This window comes from Procambarus clarkii, chromosome 86 (genome assembly GCF_040958095.1).
Source record: "Procambarus clarkii isolate CNS0578487 chromosome 86, FALCON_Pclarkii_2.0, whole genome shotgun sequence".
Lineage (NCBI taxonomy): Eukaryota > Metazoa > Arthropoda > Malacostraca > Decapoda > Cambaridae > Procambarus > Procambarus clarkii.
In genome coordinates this window covers 16,488,932-16,507,686 of record NC_091235.1, presented here as the reverse complement: position 1 = coordinate 16,507,686, position 18,755 = coordinate 16,488,932, and the positions used below count along the sequence as shown (strand labels likewise).

Here is an 18,755-nt window from a genome sequence, read left to right as displayed (position 1 = left end):
AAATTCCAAAAAAAATGAGTCAAATATTCCTTAAAACTAAAAAAAAAATAGCCTCATCGGAGTTTCATAATCATTAACTGTGAGTGGCGGCGTCACTCACATAAATATGAGGGTCATGAGGAGATTAGCGGCGGCGCCGAAGAAGAACTGGGCCCCGGGGAAGACGTGGACCGTGGCGTGGTAGATGGCGGTGTAGAGGGAGAAGATGACCATAGCTATAGCTCCGTCCAGAGCCCCCATCACCGACGAGACTTTGCCTGCAGAGCGAAGGGACCAATGGGGTTGGTTACTGGGGATTCCCTAACCTCACACACACACAGGGGGCCCTCGCGGCTGAGTGGACAGCGCTCTGGGGTCGTAGTTCTAAGGGCCCGGGTTCGATTCCCAGCCGAGGCAGAAGCAAATGGCAGAGTTTCTTTCTCCCTGATGCCGCTGTACACCTAACAGTAAATAGGTACCTGGGAGTTACCTATTTAGTGCTAGGAGACAGCTGCTACGGGCTGACACACACACACACACTCTCTCTCTCTCTCTCTCTCTCTCTCTCTCTCTCTCTCGAAGGTGCCGAAAAAATATTAGAAAGTTTTCTTTTGCAAACAGTGGCAAATGGTTTGAACATGTAAGAAGGTGGTGGAGGCCAAAACCGTCAGTATTTTCAAAGCGTTATACGACAAAGAGTACTGGGAAGACAGGACACCACGAGCATAGCTCTCATCCTGTAACTACACGTAAGTAATTACACTGGCTCAGTATAGGAGTCTCGAGGATGAGTGGACAGCGCTCGGGGGTCGTAGTCCTAAGAGCCCGGGTTAGATTCCTGGTCGTGGCAGAAACAAATGGGCAGTTTCTTTCTCCCTGATGCCCCTGTTCACCTAGTAGTAAATAGGTACCTGTGAGATAGACAGCTGCTACGGGCTGCTTCCTGGGAATGTGTGTGTGTGTATGTGTGGTAAGAGAGAAATATATGTAGTAGATATAATAGTGGAAAAAATAGATTAGATAGAAAGGCGGGGTCCAAGAGCTAATAGCTTGATTCTGCAGGCACAAATAGTAAATAGTAAACACACACACACACTACTAGGTGAGTACACACATACACACTACCAGGTGAGTACTAGGTGAGTATACACACACACACACACACTACTAGGTGAGTACACACATACACTACTAGGTGAGTATACACACACACACACACACACTACTAGGTGAGTACACACATACACTACTAGGTGAGTATACACACACACACACACACACACACACACACTACTAGGTGAGTACTAAGTGAGTACACACACACACTACTAGGTGAGTACTAAGTGAGTACACACACACACTACTAGGTGAGTACACACATACACTACTAGGTGAGTATACACACACACACATACACACACTACTAGGTGAGTACACACATACACTACTAGGTGAGTACTAGGTGAGTATACACACACACACATACACACACTACTAGGTGAGTACACACATACACTTACCCAACTCATCTCCCGTCACAAACTTGGAGAGAATGGACCTGATAGCGATGACACAGGAGTTAACAAGGAGCGCCGCCGCAGGTGCTGCAGGGGGGGGAAGGAACAGGTGTCAACACCGGGCTACAGGTTACTTAATCCTCCAAAGTATAAACAAGCGAAGCATAATTACATTTCATTAAGTAACTCTTCACAAGGTATAACGAAACAGTTCTCCTCTGAAAGACTTGCAGGGCAAATATCAATTATATTGCATAATTTGCAAACACAATGATTTGCAATAGTGTGTTAATTGCTTGTGCAAGCACACCTGAGGTGGCTGACGAAACACAGTCACGACATCAACAATCCTGCATCTGCGAGGTCAGCCGGTCCTTGTTTTGTTTGACCTTAAATATATATTGCAAGCACGACACGTGCACGCAAGCACGACACGTGCACGCACGCACGACAGGTGCACGGAAGCACATGTGCGTACGCACGTTACCTCATTACAAATGCTCAGAAAATCACCTTATCATCATGTACATGAAAATAATCTGAGTACAAATGTTTACAATTTATCACCTCCTTTGATCACAGTGAATTATTTAAATTCATGACTTTCTTTACTGATTCCATCTACACAGGACTTGGAGTCGAACGAACGAACAAAATATAGGACAAGATACTCTTCGGGTGAGCGGGGAAGTGGGTATAGCTGAAGAATAACCGGTGAGAGGAGACATCGAAGTCGAAGAGAATCGCGAGTCTTACCTATCCAGACGAGGAACTCTGCGTTCTTGGAGACGAGGCCGTAGAAGGTGTAGTCGGCGACGGAGGCCAAGGCCCCCAGGATGGCCAGGTAGTTGTCGGAGACGCCCAGGCCTCGGGACAGCAACGGTACGGCCACCAGCGACCCTGCAGAAGGAGCAAGTTCGCACTTTAGGGGAGGAGGAGAGACATGTTTTGGGTCGAACTTGACGAAGCGCTCTTGTGGTGAAATGTTCGCTCGTTGGGTTGTCTCTATTAGCACTGCTTTGCTGTCACACACACACACACACACACACACACACACACACACACACACACACACACACACACACAACTTCAAGTGTAGATTTGATAGAGCCCAGTAGGCTCAGGAACCTGTACATTAGTTGACTGACAGTTGAGCGGCGGGACCAAAGAGCCAGAGTTCAACCCCCGCAAGCACATCTAGCTAAGTACAACTAGGCAACAAGGTAAGTACACACAAACTATAATGCCGCTGACATCACCATAAGTAAGCATTATTAAACGATTTCAGTCAAAAATATATTTGTATGTTTACATACAAATGAAGCCTTATACTGAACAAATTCACAAGAGCCGTGACGAGGATTCGAACCTGCGTCCGAGAGCATCCCAGACGCTGCCTTAATCGACTGAGCTATATATATATAGCTCAGAGGGATTAAAGCAGCCTCTGGGATGTTCTCGGACGGAAGTTCGAATCCTCGTCACGGCCCTTGTGGATTTGTTCATTTGATGCACCACGCAATTGTGATTTCTGTGTGTAAGCCTTACACTACCTGGCCATATTGTGGCCTCCGAGATGACAGCATTATCATCAGAGAATGGAAGAAGTGAAACAGTCTATAGCAAGACCTATTTTCCTGTATTTAAGCACAACGGCCTAAAAGAAATTTCGGATCCTCCCAAGGGGACTGATCTCGATGCCAATGGAACTCTTTGGTGGACTCTATGCTGTTTAAAACTTGACAGAACGCTGACGAGAATGCTGTCATCAGAATTATCTTACGTGGCAACCTTAAGGCCAAGCCAGAACTCGTTTAAATTGCCGTCTGTTGCGGGCAAAAAGTTGTGTTGCGAAGACAAGAACGAGTTCGTCGACCTGTAGCGAGATGCGCGGTCCCAATGTTGCTGCATATTGTGATGCTATGACCCCCTCCCACGTCGCACCCCCTCCCACGTCGCACCCCCTCCCACGTCGCACCCCCTCCCACGTCGCACCCCCTCCCACGTCGCACCCCCTCTCACGTCGCACCCCCTCCCACCACATTCTTCTCTGGCCTCCCACAGCTTCTTGATCACTGTCCTGTCCCATTCACTGCCATACTACTCTTGTTCTCCCACACTAACATCCTCCCACTGTCAAACTCCCCCCCTCATCCGCCCCCTTCTCCGAGACCTTCAAGACACTTTTACTAACTGACCCATTTAACACACACAAAAAAAAGTTACGTATCTATGCGAACTTTCACATGGGCGTATAAATGGCATTTGACATTTCGTGTAGGTTGCTTACTAGACGCAGCGTGGTGGAGGTAGACTGTGGCGAGCACCTTGAGGTTATATTGAGATGATTGCGGGGCTTAGCGTCCCCGCGGCCCGGTCTTCGACCAGGCCTCCCTTTTGTTACACACCCCCAGGAAACAGCCCGTAACAGCTGTCTAACTCTCAGGTACCTATTTACTGCTAATGAACACGTGCATTCAGAGTGAAAGAAACATTTTGCCCATTTGTCTCCGCCTCCACCGGGGATCGAACCCGGAACCCCTACGAATCCGAAGCGCTGTCCACCCAGCTGTCAGGCGCCACCGGCCAACTTGACCGATGGATGCAACTGCTTGTTACGTGGAAAGTTGATGAGGCGGGTAACTGGTGGTGCCTGTCTTCCTTGTCACCACGGAGACTGTCTTCACCACACCTTGGCGAGAGATGTAGAACTACCCAGTTCAGTATAGAGCAAGGACGCCTGCAGGTTATTTAGTGATGATCCTGTATGATGAGAGAGAGAGTGCGAGCCACCACCACAGATAACAGCACCTGTTACCTAGCAGTAAATAGGTACCTGGGAGTTAGTCAGCTGTCACGGGCTGCTCAACTGGAACAGAGAGAGAGAGAGAGAGAGAGAGAGAGAGAGAGAGAGAGAGAGAGAGAGAGAGAGAGAGAGAGAGAGAGAGAGAGAAGAGAAGCGTGGAGAGAGACCCGGGTCTTCCCGGGTCCAACATCCCAAGTGTGCTACAAGTTCAAGTAAGTTTATCGAGACAATAAAATACATCTCAAAGGGATACAGTACCTTAGGCTATTTCTCCAAGTGTGATACATCATTGCATTGTCTTAGCACTTTCTTCTCACAACTACCTTTCCTCCTCTACACGACCAAAACTGCGTCAAGTCTCCGCCACTATCAACGAGCAAAATCTGAAGAACTGAGGCCAGATTCACGAAGCAGTTACGCAAGCACTTAGGAACGTGTACATCTTTCTTCAATCTTTGACGGCTTTGGTTATATTTATTAAACAGTTTACCAGCATGAAAACTTGCCAATCAACTGTTGTTATTGTTATAAACAGCCTCCTGGTGCTAAGGAGCTCATTAACTGTTTAACAATTGTAAACAAAGCCGCCAAAGATTGAGAAAAGATGTACAGGTTCGTAAGTGCTTGCGTAACTGGTTCGTGAATCTGGTCCCTGCACCAGATGTATCGCCTGTGGACCCGATTAGGAATTTGAGCTCCATCTTCACTAATGATACGAATTAGGTGCACAAATCGTCTCTTAATGTTATCTGAACGGGTTTGGATAACTGGTCCACTCACCAGTGGACCACTCACCAGTGGACCACTCACCAGTGGACCACTCACCAGTGGACCACTCACCAGTGGACCACTCACCAGTGGACCACTCACCAGTGGACCACTCACCAGTGGACCACTCACCAGTGGACCACTCACCAGTGGACCACTCACCAGTGGACCACTCACCAGTGGACCACTCACCAGTGGTCCACTCACCAGTGGACCAGTTATGTGGTGTGTTTGGTTTTTCTATATACATGAGCCTCCGGAGTTGAGTTCGGCGTTACGTTCACTTCCAGGTCATTTTCGCCTTCATTGTGTTCTGTTCTTTATGGTCTCAAGACGCTTCTTCCCATTTCCATCACCTTACACTTGCTGGTGTTGAATTCCAGTAGCCATTTCTCCGACCAATTTGGACCTTGTTTAAGTTGTCCATGATAATCTTACAATCCTCATCTGTCACAACTCTTCTCATTAGTTTGAGATCGTCTTAAAACAATGACATATTATTAAATACCTCCTGTAGATAGATCGTTTACTTAAATGATAAAGAGTATAGGTCCCAACACCGATCCTTGAGGCACTCCGCTTGTTACACTACGCCACTCCGGCTTCTCGCCCCTCACAGTTACTCTCTGACTCCTGTCTGTTAGGTAATTTTTTACCCCCATGTTAGTACTTTTCCGCTTACTTGCTTGTCGAGGTTGTGTAGTAATCTCGCGTGTGTGGTACTGTATCAAAGACTTTTTGGCAGTCCTGAAATATGCCATCTGCCCATCCTTCTCTGTCCTGCCTTATTTTTGTGTGTAATGTGTGTGTGTGTGTGTGTACTTACCTAGTGTAACTTACCTAATTGTGTTTGCGGGGGATGAGCTCTGGCTCTTTGGTCAAGCCTCTCCACTGTCAATCAACTGGTGTACAGGTTCCTGAGCCTACTGGGCTCTGCCATATCTACATTTAAAACTGTGTGTGGAGTCAGCCTCCACCACATCATTGCCTAATGCATTCCATTCGTTAACTAACGGTTGTGTGTGCATGTGTACACACACACACACCAGCTTATGTACCAGCCTCTTATGCGGTACTGTGTCAAAGGCTTTCCGACAATCCAAGAAAATGCAGTCCGCCCAGCCCTCTCTTTCTTGCTTAATCTGTGTCACCTGATCGTAGAATTCTATCAAGCCTGTAAGGCAAGATTTACCCTCCCTGAATCCATGTTGGCGATTTGTCACGAAATCCCTTCTCTCCAGATGTGTTACCAGGTTTTTTCTCACGATCTTCTCCATCACCATGCAAGGTGATGGAGAAGATCGTGAGAAAAAACCTGGTAACACATCTGGAGAGAAGGGACTTCGTGACAAATCGCCAACATGGATTCAGGGAGGGTAAATCTTGCCTTACAGGCTTGATAGAATTCTACGATCAGGTGACACAGATTAAGCAAGAAAGAGAGGGCTGGGCGGACTGCATTTTCTTGGATTGTCGGAAAGCCTTTGACACAGTACCGCATAAGAGGCTGGTACATAAGCTGGAGAGACAGGCAGGTGTAGCTGGTAAGGTGCTCCAGTGGATAAGGGAGTATCTAAGCAATAGGAAGCAGAGAGTTACGGTGAGGGGTGAGACCTCCGATTGGCGTGAAGTCACCAGTGGAGTCCCACAGGGCTCTGAACTCGGTCCTATCTTGTTTCTGATATATGTAAATGATCTCCCGGAGGGTATCGATTCATTTCTCTCAATGTTTGCGGACGATGCTAAAATTATGAGAAGGATTAAAACAGAAGAGGACTGTTTGAGGCTTCAAGAAGACCTAGACAAGCTGAAGGAATGGTCGAACAAATGGTTGTTAGAGTTTAACCCAACCAAATGTAATGTAATGAAGATAGGTGTAGGGAGCAGGAGGCCAGATACAAGGTATCATCTGGGAGAGGAAATTCTTCAGGAGTCAGAGAAGGAAAAAGACTTGGGGGTTGATATCACGCCAGACCTGTCTCCTGCAGCACATATCAAGCGGATAACATCAGCGGCATATGCCAGGCTGGCCAACATACGAACGGCATTCAGAAACTTGTGTAAAGAATCATTCAGAACTTTGTATACCACATATGTCAGGCCAATCCTGGAGTATGCAGCCCCAGCATGGAGTCCATATCTTGTCAAGGATAAGACTAAACTGGAAAAGGTTCTAAGGTTTGCCACCAGACTAGTACCCGAGCTGAGAGGTATGAGCTACGAGGAGAGACTACGGGAATTAAACCTCACTTCGCTGGAAGACAGAAGAGTTAGGGGGGACATGATCACCACATTCAAGATTCTGAAGGGGATTGATAGGGTAGATAAAGACAGTCTATTTAACACAAGGGGAACACGCACAAGGGGACACAGGTGGAAACTGAGTGCCCAAATGAGCCACAGAGATATTAGAAAGAACTTTTTTAGTGTCAGAGTGGTTGACAAATGGAATGCATTAGGGGGTGATGTGGTGGAGGCTGACTCCATACACAGTTTCAAGTGTAGATATGACAGAGCCCGATAGGCTCAGGAATCTGTACACCTGTTGATTGACGGTTGAGAGGCGGGACCAAAGAGCCAGAGCTCAACCCCCGCAAACACAACTAGGTGAGTACAACTAGGTGAGTACACACACACACACACACACACACACACACACACACACACACACACACACACACACACACACACAAACACACACACACACACACACACACACACACACACACACACACACACACACACACACACATCGTAGGGGGGCATCGTAGCCTGGTGGATAGCGCGCAGGATTCGTAATTCTGTGGCGCGGGTTCGATTCCCGCACGAGGCAGAAACAAATGGGCAAAGTTTCTTTCACCCTGAATGCCCCTGTTACCTAGCAGTAAATAGGTACCTGGGAGTTAGTCAGCTGTCACGGGCTGCTTCCTGGGGTGTGTGTGTGTGGTGTGGAAAAAAAAAAAAGTAGTTAGTAAACAGTTGAGAGGCGGGCCGAAAGAGCAAAGCTCAACCCCCGTAAAACACAACTAGTAAACACACACACACACACACACACACACACACACACACACACACACACACACACACACACACACACACACACACACACACACACAGAACCTGAACCTCACATCCCTGGAAAACAGAAGAGTAAGGGGAGACATGATAACCACCTACAAAATTCTCAGGGGAATTGACAGGGTGGACAAAGACAAACTCTTCAGCACGGGTGGGACACGAACAAGGGGACACAGGTGGAAACTTAGTACCCAGATGAGCCACAGAGACGTTAGAAAGAATTTTTTCAGTGTCAGAGTAGTTAATAAATGGAATGCACTAGGAAGTGATGTGGTGGAGGCTGACTCCATACACAGTTTCAAATGTAGATATGATAGAGCACAGTAGGCTCAGGAATCTGTACACCAGTTGATTGACAGTTGAGAGGCGGGACCAAAGAGCCAAAGCTCAACCCCCGCAAGCACAATTAGGTGAGTACACACACACACACACACACACACACACACACACACACACACACACACACACACACACGAGTGTGTGCTTGCGTGCGTGTGGGTGTGCGAGACTGGCCTCCATGACGGGCCCATTAGAGCAACCAGGATACAGAGAAGGAAATCCTTTACCAGGATGCATTAAAGTAATGTTCCAGCTGAACCCCTCTTTACTCACGACCCCCTACCTCCCCCCTCTCCCTCCCTCCCCCCCCCCCCTCTCTCTCTCTCTCTCTCTCTCTCTCTCTCTCTCTCTCTCTCTCTCTCTCTCTCTCTCTCTCTCTCTCTCTCTCTCTCTCTCTCTCTCTCTCTCTCTCTCTCTCCCATCAGCCAAGGCTTCCACTGAGTGAACCTACACAATTCAGCCAGCAGGTAGCTGCCACACCCGTATGCTCTTAAAATTACAGGACTGAGCAAAGGGGAAAAACCAGTCGTGGGGTGGGCAGGGAGCGAGGCTCAAGGCGGTCACAGGTAAGGATGGTATGAGAGACACACGTAAAACAGGGGTGAGGGGCCCTCCTGTGTGTGTGTGTGTGTGGAGGTGTGGGTGAGAGGCAGCGCTAGTTGAATGGGACGAGGTTCATTCATGAAGGCGAGAGTAGTAGTAGTAGTAGTAGTGTTAGTAGTAAACATCGTGTGCTATGCTAAAGAGCTCTGCTCTTTCGGCCCGCCTCTCAACTGTCAATCAACTGTTTACTAACGACTTTTCTTCCATACCACACACACACACACACACACCAGGAAGCAGCCCGTAACAGCTGACTAACTCCCAGGTACCTATTTACTGCTAGGTAACAGGGGGGCATTCAGGGTGAAAGAAACTCTGCCCATTGTTTCTCGCCGGGAATCGAACCCGGGACCACAGGATTACGTGTCCAGGGTCTGTGTGTGTGTGTGTGTGTGTGTGTGTGTGTGTGTGTGTATGTGTGTGTGTGTGTGTGTGTGTGTGTGTGTGTGTGTGTGTGTGTGTGTGTGTGTGCCAGAGACTCACCAATGGCTGCCAGGAGGTTCTTGTAGGTCACCCACTTGCTGTATTCCGTCGCCTTCCACCCCAGCACCCGGCGGGTGAACAGGTACATGTAGGCTCCTGTAGGATACAAGGGAAACACAGCATAAATACAGGATAGATACAGGGGTCAATACAGTCGTTAGTAACAGACAGACCAACACGAGAATAGTTGCCGAAGATGAGCATAATATTCTTTACAGAAGAAGACCACAAATAGTTTTAAAAGCGACATCACACAAAATAGATTTTAAGGTCTTTTGCATTGTGGGTAGAGAGGGAGGGGGGGGGGGAATGAGGGAAGGGGGAGAGAGAGAAGAGGGAGAGAGGGAAAGAAAGGAAGTAGGGATGGACCGATGAAGAGAACACGAAATAACACAAAAACAGAGAGAGAGAGAGAGAGAGAGAGAGAGAGAGAGAGAGAGAGAGAGAGAGAGAGAGAGAGAGAGAGAGAGAGAGAGAGAGAGAGAGAGAGAGACAGAGAGAGAGAGAAGACAGAAGTAGGGTATGAAATCTGTTAAAATAAATTTGCTAACATTTACGTTGTCTAAATTATATTTGTTTACATTACGTCTAGCTTAACACGGGAGATGCGAGGTGTTTTAGTGGTGAGAGGAGCAGGTAGAGTAGCCAGGCCAGATGGTATGTGTAAGACAGGCTCCTCACAGCCGGTCCCTCGAGTCCCAGACCTTCCAGGAAGCTAGTGTGAGCTTCCAGGAGGGAAATGATAGATTCCAGGACGGATCTAGTGAGCTTCCAGGACGGAACTGGTGTAAGACCATCAACTGGAAACACTGGAGTTGCCATTCTACTTGAAGATGTTGTTGTGGCAGAGCCAGTATGAACTCTGTACCACTGGAACATGTGTCATAACGATGGCAGAGTGACACAGCCACAGCTCTTTGTCATATATGATGCAGGATTCCAGTCGCTTCTTTTCCTCTATTGGTGTGTTTTAACTCTATCCCACCATCCCCACACCCTCTCACACACGCGGTCCCACACCTATTCCACACCATCCTGCTCCTCTTCCACACCACCCACAAGGCTCCAGAGTGTGTCTCAAGGTCTGGCCCTGAACATCACATTCATGTAGAAGTGTCTTAAGAAGGTGGAGGCGCTGTCCTCTCTAGAAACGTCACAAATGCTAGCTGCTCTTCCCCAGGCAGGACGGTAGAGCAACGGTCTCGCTTCATGGAGGTCGGCGTTCAATCCCCGACCGTCCAAGTGGTTAGGCACCATTCCTAACCATCCGTCCCATCCCAAATCCGTACCCTAACCCTCTTCCAAGTGCTAGATAGTCGTAATGGCTTGGTGCTATCTCCCCCCTGATAGTTCCCTTAGTTCTTCTCCAGCACCGGACTGTATCATCTACATCTACCACTACATCTACCACTACTTCTACCCGTGACACCACCATCTACGACTCCCACGTCACCATCATCACCACTAACGCTACGGGTGTTGCCTCCGTCCTTGTGTACTGTTACTTGAAGAGGAGGTGGGGGGTTGGGGGGTGGTGGGAGGGGAGCTAAGACTGTGAGGGGGGACAGGAGGATGGGTGAGGGTAGGGGGGGGGGATGGGGGAATATAGGGGGGATCGGGGATGGAAGCTCTGCCTGCCTCCCCTTGCACCACACATACTCCAGTGATGGATGAGTCACAAGCATGAGTGAAAGAGCGTGTATTTATTATATGTGTTTGGAGGAAGAACCTGCAGTTTCTTATCATACCTACTAGTTAAAACTATGTCTGGAGTTAACCTCTGTTACTTTCCTTTTACCTCATGCCACTTGCTCGCTGCTCTTACACTTAAGAGTGAGTTTCTTACACTTAAGAGTGAGTTTCTTACACTTAAGAGTGAATTTCTTACACTTAAGAGTGAGTTTCTTACACTTAAGACTGAGTTTCTTACTCTTAAGAGTGAGTTTCTTACACTTAAGAGTGAGTTTCTTACACTTAAGAGTGACTTTCTTGAGTCCTTATGGCGCCTCTGATCGTCACGTTTATAAACGAGATTTTGTAAAATCTCTTGTATATATGTACCTTACCTGAATATACATTTATTTATTTATTATTTAAAAACATGCCCTCTTGTCATGATCCATGCTAAACATATCATTTTTTGTCCACTTTCTCAATGCCTTTAGGAATCTAGTATGTCGTAAACATGTTACCTCCTACTCTTCAGGAACAAATGTGCTGTAGTAAGGCATCATTTAGCTCTATTCTTGTGCTTTATTTTTAGGTGAAAGAGAATACACAGGGAGCTACATAGTAAGGTAAGGGCATCATCAGGAGAAAGAGCTGTTTGAGTGTGTTCATGTATGAGTGTGAATGTGGAGTATGAGTGTTTAAATATACATTATGTATGTTATAAATATGCTGGAAAAATTATTTGAGTAACTCAAATAATTTCCTCTCCTAAATATTTCGACTACAGAAAACCAAAGTAAAGATATCACCCAATAACCATTAAAAGCTACATTTACCTGTCAGGTGTACATACTATATGGGTGTGTGTGTGTGTGTGTGTGTGTGTGAGAGTGAGAGAGAGAGAGAGAGAGAGAGAGAGAGAGAGAGAGAGAGAGAGAGAGACAGAGAGAGAGAGACAGAGAGAGAGAGAGAGAGAGAGAGAGAGAGAGAGAGAGAGAGAGAGAGAGAGAGAGAGAGAGAGAGAGAGAGGCAGAGACAGACAGAGAACTGGTCCGAGGACCTTGGCAGTGTGATAGGGTAACCATCTATACTGTCACTGATCTAGCAGAGTGGTCGAGGTGGACAATAACTGAGGCAGCAGCTATAGCCCCGCTGACCTTGTGTTCACCACACAACCTCACCTCCCTCCACGCACTCTCACCATTAACCACACGAGTGAGCAGAATTTTAAAGTCCAAATGAATGATCAACAAAAAAAAGTACAAAATGATGACAAGTTTCTCCTCAAAAAACTGTAATGATTACCCACTCACACTGTTACTAGGCTGAAGGTAATGGTTCAGTGATTAATGTTAACGATACAAATGGCGCGTTCTCGCTACGTTATTAAAGATAATTGAACGCCTTTGTGTTTGTGCCCAATGAGGCTGCCTAAGGCAGGTAGAATGGTAGGCAAGAACACCGAGGTAATGTGTGTGGGCAATGCAAGCATTGTTAATGTATTCTGGGCCGGTTCCTGCCCGTCATCACACTCTAGGTACCGAGCTAGACTAAGGCAACCTCGGCCCCTCGACCGTCTCTGTCACTGGAAATTTCCATACTCTCAACTCTTCAACGACCGGATTGCTTAACAAACATCGAGAGAAAAGAAAGTTTTTTCACTTACCACGACCGAGTCGACGAAGTAGATTACACAGGATAAGGAGAAGGATGAAGGCTCGTACGAGCCCTCCTCTAGCCTTGAAGGTACAGCGGAACGAGTCCACTATTCGCTCGTAGTTGAAGAAATCAATGATCATCTTCCACAGGGATATCTTAGTGGTTGACCCCGCCACCTCACTCGGTCTCTTGAGTGATATCGTGACGCAGGACTTGGCGCCACTCTGCTCCTCCTGCTTCTCCGAGGACTTGGACTTGACGAAGGGCCCGTGACTCTCAGGCAGGAAGAATAGGTAGGTGAGGGAGACGCAGTGCATGAGCAGCGAAGTGCCGAAGAGCGCCTGGTAGCCTCCGAAGTTCTTAATGTAATAACCAACGAGGGTACCGATGGGTCCACCCAGGTACCAGATGCTGTTGGCGAGACCCACCCGCATGGTTCTGGACTCTTCGGAGGTGACGTCGCTGAGGTAAGCGTTGGCAGCAGTGAGGAAGGAGACGGTGCCGCCACCAAGGGAATCGAACAATGCGGCCACAAGCAGGAACTCGACCGGCCACTCCACGACCCAAGAGTTGAGCAGGTACCCGCCTGCCCAGCAGAAGTGCCCCAGGGTAGCGATGTAGAGCGGCACCTTCCTGCCGTACTTGTCGCTCCAAGCACCCATAAACAGGATAAAAAAGAAGGGGATGAAGGACATGATGATCCCATTATACATCCCGAAGATACTCAAAGACTTCTGCACCAGGATATTTTCCTCCTGATGGCGGGAAAGATTCGCACACACCTCCGCTGTGAAGTTGAGATTCACGCGGCAGATCTTATCCAACTGGAGGTCTTCGACGAAGACGATCATGACGGAGTAGGCGAGGCCGTCGAGGAGCATGACTGGCTCCACCGCCAAGAGGGAGAAGATGGCGCGAAGCTTGAGCCAGAGTGCCAGGGCCGTCGCGGGGGGTGCCAACGACCGCTCCTGAAGGGCCTCCTCGCCCACCTTCCTCTCCGGTAATCCCACACATTTGATCCGTCTCTGATGGAAGATAAACATGTGTGTGTGACTTTTCCAGTTTGGTACCTGCTAATTATTAATAATTATAAGTATATACATTACGATAGGGAGAGAGACTGTGCTTGGAAGACAGTCACTGGGGTTTGTAAACACCGAGAAGCAGACACCGTAACTGTGAGTGGTGAGGGTGTGAGGTGAGGCGTCACTCACCACAAGCCTCACTATACACAGCTTGGCGCCTCCGCAGGGCTCTGGAGCTGTTATATCACCCCCCCCCCCAGCTCACACTTGAGGCTACGAGTCCCTCCAACATACTTGAGGTTACGAGTCCCTCCAACGCACACTTGAGGTTACGAGTCCCTCCAACGCACACTTGAGGTTACGAGTCCCTCCAACACACTTGAGGCTACGAGTCCCTCCAACACACTTGAGGTTACGAGTCCCTCCAACACACACTTGAGGTTACGAGTCCCTCCAACACACACTTGAGGCTACGAGTCCTCCAACACACACTTGAGGCTACGAGTCCTCCAACACACTTGAAGCTACGAGTCCTCCAACACACTTGAGGTTACGAGTCTCTCCAACACACACTTGAGCTACGAGTCCCTCCAACACACACACTTGAGGTTACGAGTCCCTCCAACACACACTTGAGGTTACGAGTCCCTCCAACACACACTTGAGGCTACGAGTCCCTCCAACACACACTTGAGGTTACGAGTCCCTCCAACACACACACTTGAGGTTATGAGTCCCTCTAACACACACTTGAGGCTACGAGTCCCTCCAACACACACTTGAGGCTACGAGTCCTCCAACACACACTTGAGGCTACGAGTCCCTCCAACACACACTTGAGGCTACGAGTCCCTCCAACACACACTTGAGGTTACGAGTCCTCCAACACACTTGAGGCTACGAGTCCTCCAACACACTTGAGGCTACGAGTCCTCCAACACACTTGAGGCTACGAGTCCCTCCAACACACTTGAAGTTACGAGTCCTCCAACACACTTGAGGCTACGAGTCCCTCCAACACACTTGAGGTTACGAGTCCCTCCAACACACTTGAGATTACGAGTCCTCCAACACACACTTGAAGCTATGAGTCCTCCAACACACACTTGAAGCTACGAGTCCTCCAACACACACTTGATGCTACGAGTCCCTCCAACACACTTGAGGCTACGAGTCCTCCAACACACACTTGAAGCTACGAGTCCTCCAACACACTTGAGGTTACGAGTCCCTCCAACATACATTTGAGGCTACGAGTCCCTCCAACACACACTTGAAGCTACGAGCTAAAAGTCACCCTCAAAAAATATTAATTAATTAATCAATTATTTTATGAGTATATAACTAAGTTAAATTAAATAATATGCAATTTCATCTACAAAAACTTATGATAAGTTTACGTTACGCGTCAATAATTAACTTCAAGTTTTCCATTAAGTTGAATCGTAAATATAAATAATTATGACTAAAGTAGGAGGGACATTATATATATATATATATATATATATATATATATATATATATATATATATATATATATATATATATATATATATAATTGTCCTAAAAAGGTATTCATCATAGATCTTATATATTGGCATATATTTGCAAACAAAACATTGCATTAGAGGACATGTCCTGAAAATAGAAAACGGGTTAGTACGGAGAGAAGCGGAGACTCGTACAATAGCAGGAGGCTTCATGACTGGGCGGAGGCTGAGGGTGCTATGGTGATCCCGGGGTGCAGTTCTCTGCTTTAGTAAACCTTCTTCAGAGCGGCGCTGGTCTTTGTAACCTCGTGCCCGCCGCTGCGCAGCCTCCACTGCGCACCTCGCACCATATTTTCTTCCCTTGCTCCCTCTCTCTCTCTCTCACCAACCTGAGATCACTCCAAACTTCTTGGTGAAGCAACCAATAGCGGCACTGATGCCACATATTGGTACACTGTGACACCATGATTGTTGATCTTAGGAAGTGATTGGGAAGCTGCACAGGCCACGCTACTGACACAACAATGACAACTGTGCCTTGTCTTGGCAAACCAGCGCGCTCGCCCAGACGAAGAGGTAGAAAACGGGACCAATCAATAACGGTGACGGGCGCGCAAAAGAGCGAGTCGCGAGCCAATCCTGGCCGCGGACCACACCCCCGCTACACACTTCAAGTCCAAGGTCCTCCATTCCCCCGGCCACTCCTCACCTCCAGGTCCTGGCGGGAGTCAGCCCTCACAACCTTCTCCGGCTGCGGGAGGACACCACTAACTGGACTACTCCCCCAAGTTCCCGTTCTCTCCAGCTCCTCCCTGGCCACTGAAGCCGTCTTCACGAGACCCCTGCATGCTTCTTGCTGCGTCCTCGCCCAACGTCCTTCTATCGTGTCATTCATCCAGCCTATTACAACCTTAACCCTCAAATCCACCCCAACTCATTACCAACCCATTATTATCTCCGTCAACCAGTGATTGAAGTGAACGTTCGTAGATAGTGACAGTACAAAACAATGAGAAATATTATTTGCATTTAAATGAAGCTTAACATTATAATAATATCATAGATTTATATGTTGTTAATATCATTTCCACATCTGGTCAATGAACGAACCATCGGTACAAAGTCGACAGTCGAATACAAATTATACAAAGTGTCTTCAGCAAGACTGAGATGACTCTGAGAGCGTCGAGGGAATAAGACCTCGAGGTTAACCTTGAGGTAATATTATATCACTCGAGACGCTCAATGAACCTTGTTTATCAACAGATGTGGTCGATGTCGTGAGGTGTCAAGCGTAAACATCAGGGGCCAGATTCACGAAGACGTTACACAAGCACTTACGAACCTGTGCATCTTTTCTCAATCTTTGGCAGCTTTGTTTATAATATTAAACAGTTAATGAGCTCCGAAGCACCAGGAGGCTGTTTATAACAATAACAACAGTTGATTGGCAAGTTTTCATGCTTGTAAACTGTTTAATAAATGTAACCAAAGCCGTCAAAGATTGAGGAAAGATGTACACGTTCGTAAGTACTTGCGTAACTGCTTCATGAATCTAGCCCCCTGGTTGACAGTGAGCAGTGATATCAACAGTGATTTTCAGATGTGCCAAAAAGGGTATTAAGAGGCGTATCAGCTATAACTTTTGATGTCAGGGATCATTGGCGATGTCACCCAAGTTTGTCACACATACCAGCAAAAGGATGTCAGTAACGGTGCCAGCAGGTGTGAGCAGTGAAGTTGGTAACGTTGTCAAATGTCAAGGATAAATAATATGTATTTAGGTCAAAGACCCATTAAATCTCCATCTAACGGTGAATATCTGTCAGTCATTGACTCTATCTCTCTCTCTCTCTCTCTCTCTCTCTCTCTCTCTCTCTCTCTCTCTCTCTCTCTCTCTCTCTCTCTCTCTCTCTCTGTGTCTCTCTGTCTCTCTCTCTCTCTCTCTCTCTCTCTCTCTCTCTCTCTCTCTCTCTCTCTCTCTCTCTCTCTCTCTCTCTCTCTGTCACTCTCTCTGTCTCTCTCTCTCTCTCTCTCTCTCTCTCTCTCTCTCTCTCTCTCTCTCTCTCTCTCTCTGTCTGTCTCTCTGTCTCTCTCTCTCTCTCTCTCTCTCTCTCTCTCTCTCTCTCTCTGTCACTCTCTCTGTCTCTCTCTCTCTCTCTCTCTCTCTCTCTCTCTCTCTGTCTCTCTCTCTCTCTCTCTCTCTCTCTCTCTCTCTCTCTGTCACTCTCTCTGTCTCTCTCTCTCTCTGTCTCTCTCTCTCTCTGTCTCTCTCTCTGTCTCTCTCTCTGTCTCTCTCTCTCTCTCTCTCTCTCTCTCTCTCTCTCTCTCTCTCTCTCTCTCTCTCTCTCTCTCTCTGTCACTCTCTCTGTCTCTCTCTCTCTCTCTCTCTCTCTCTCGCTCCCTCGTTAATGTTCATTTCGTCAGCTTGTAACTGTGGTTTGAAGAAGACTGCTTTAGTTGACATTTGTCTTTCAAAGCCGATTTTTCTTTCTTCTCTTCTTCCTCCATTCTCCCCCTCCTCTTTCTTCTCTTCTTCCTCCATTCTCCCCCTCCTCTTTCTCATATTCCCCCTCTTCCCTCTTCTTATCCCTGTATATCCATACTGTTATTATGTGTATTGCTCTATATATGGTTTTAAGCTGTTATTCTTGGATAAATTTCACGGGAGATTATCTGATGAGAATATGTCTTGGGGATATATCCTGACACGCGTCTGGGGGGGGGGGATATATCCTGACACGCGTCTGGGGGAGGGGAATATATCCTGTAATATGTCTGGTAATTAACATACCTGATATATATGTCCAGTGTGGGGGTATATTGTGATATATTGTAACACTTAATATGCCTTTCAAATTTGCAAGGAAACTATATTCCCATAATGAGTATACTGACGGGTATATCTCTGGCGTATACCTCTGTCCACGGGGGTAATATTTCCAGGGAGAATATGTCCAGGAGAATATGTCAATGAGAATATGTCCAGGGGGAATATATCTAGAAATGTGCCCAGAACAGTGAACAAGTTGTTAGGAAGGAATATGACTATAACGAAAATGTCATATTATATATATATATATATATATATATATATATATATATATATATATATATATATATATATATATATATATATATATATATATACCTTTCAGTGAATATGTCCAGGAAGGGTATGTTCAGGATGGCAATACGAATGTCGAAGGGGGATATACTTGGGGGAAAATATATTGAAATCTATCTGATAGACTCATATATCCATTGTGAGCTTATGTGAATCCTGCAGTAAGTTGGCCAGGCCAGAGTGAATCTTCTAATTGACATGATTATTGTT

The 18,755-nt window shown here is 47.0% G+C and overlaps 1 protein-coding gene across 5 annotated transcripts in view; it reads right to left on the bottom strand.

Annotated features, from left to right (window-relative positions):
• Positions 1-18,755, bottom strand: part of LOC123767720 (proton-coupled folate transporter) — a 117,350-nt gene that overhangs the window by 2,308 nt on the left and 96,287 nt on the right. For 4 of the 5 annotated variants that reach the window (XR_011225585.1, XM_069317156.1, XM_069317153.1 and 1 more), the window contains exons 2-6: positions 12,911-13,928; positions 9,574-9,669; positions 2,253-2,396; positions 1,500-1,583; positions 101-257 (exon numbers count right to left, since the gene is read on the bottom strand). Coding sequence is in view for 4 of the 5 variants with exons in the window: in XM_069317153.1 (XP_069173254.1) it covers positions 101-257; positions 1,500-1,583; positions 2,253-2,396; positions 9,574-9,669; positions 12,911-13,928 (1,499 nt within the window). In the remaining variant the exon portion in view is untranslated. Of the gene's footprint in view, positions 1-100; positions 258-1,499; positions 1,584-2,252; positions 2,397-9,573; positions 9,670-12,910; positions 13,929-15,613; positions 17,322-18,755 lie in introns of those variants that run through there. The other variant, XM_069317154.1, reaches the window with a different exon arrangement.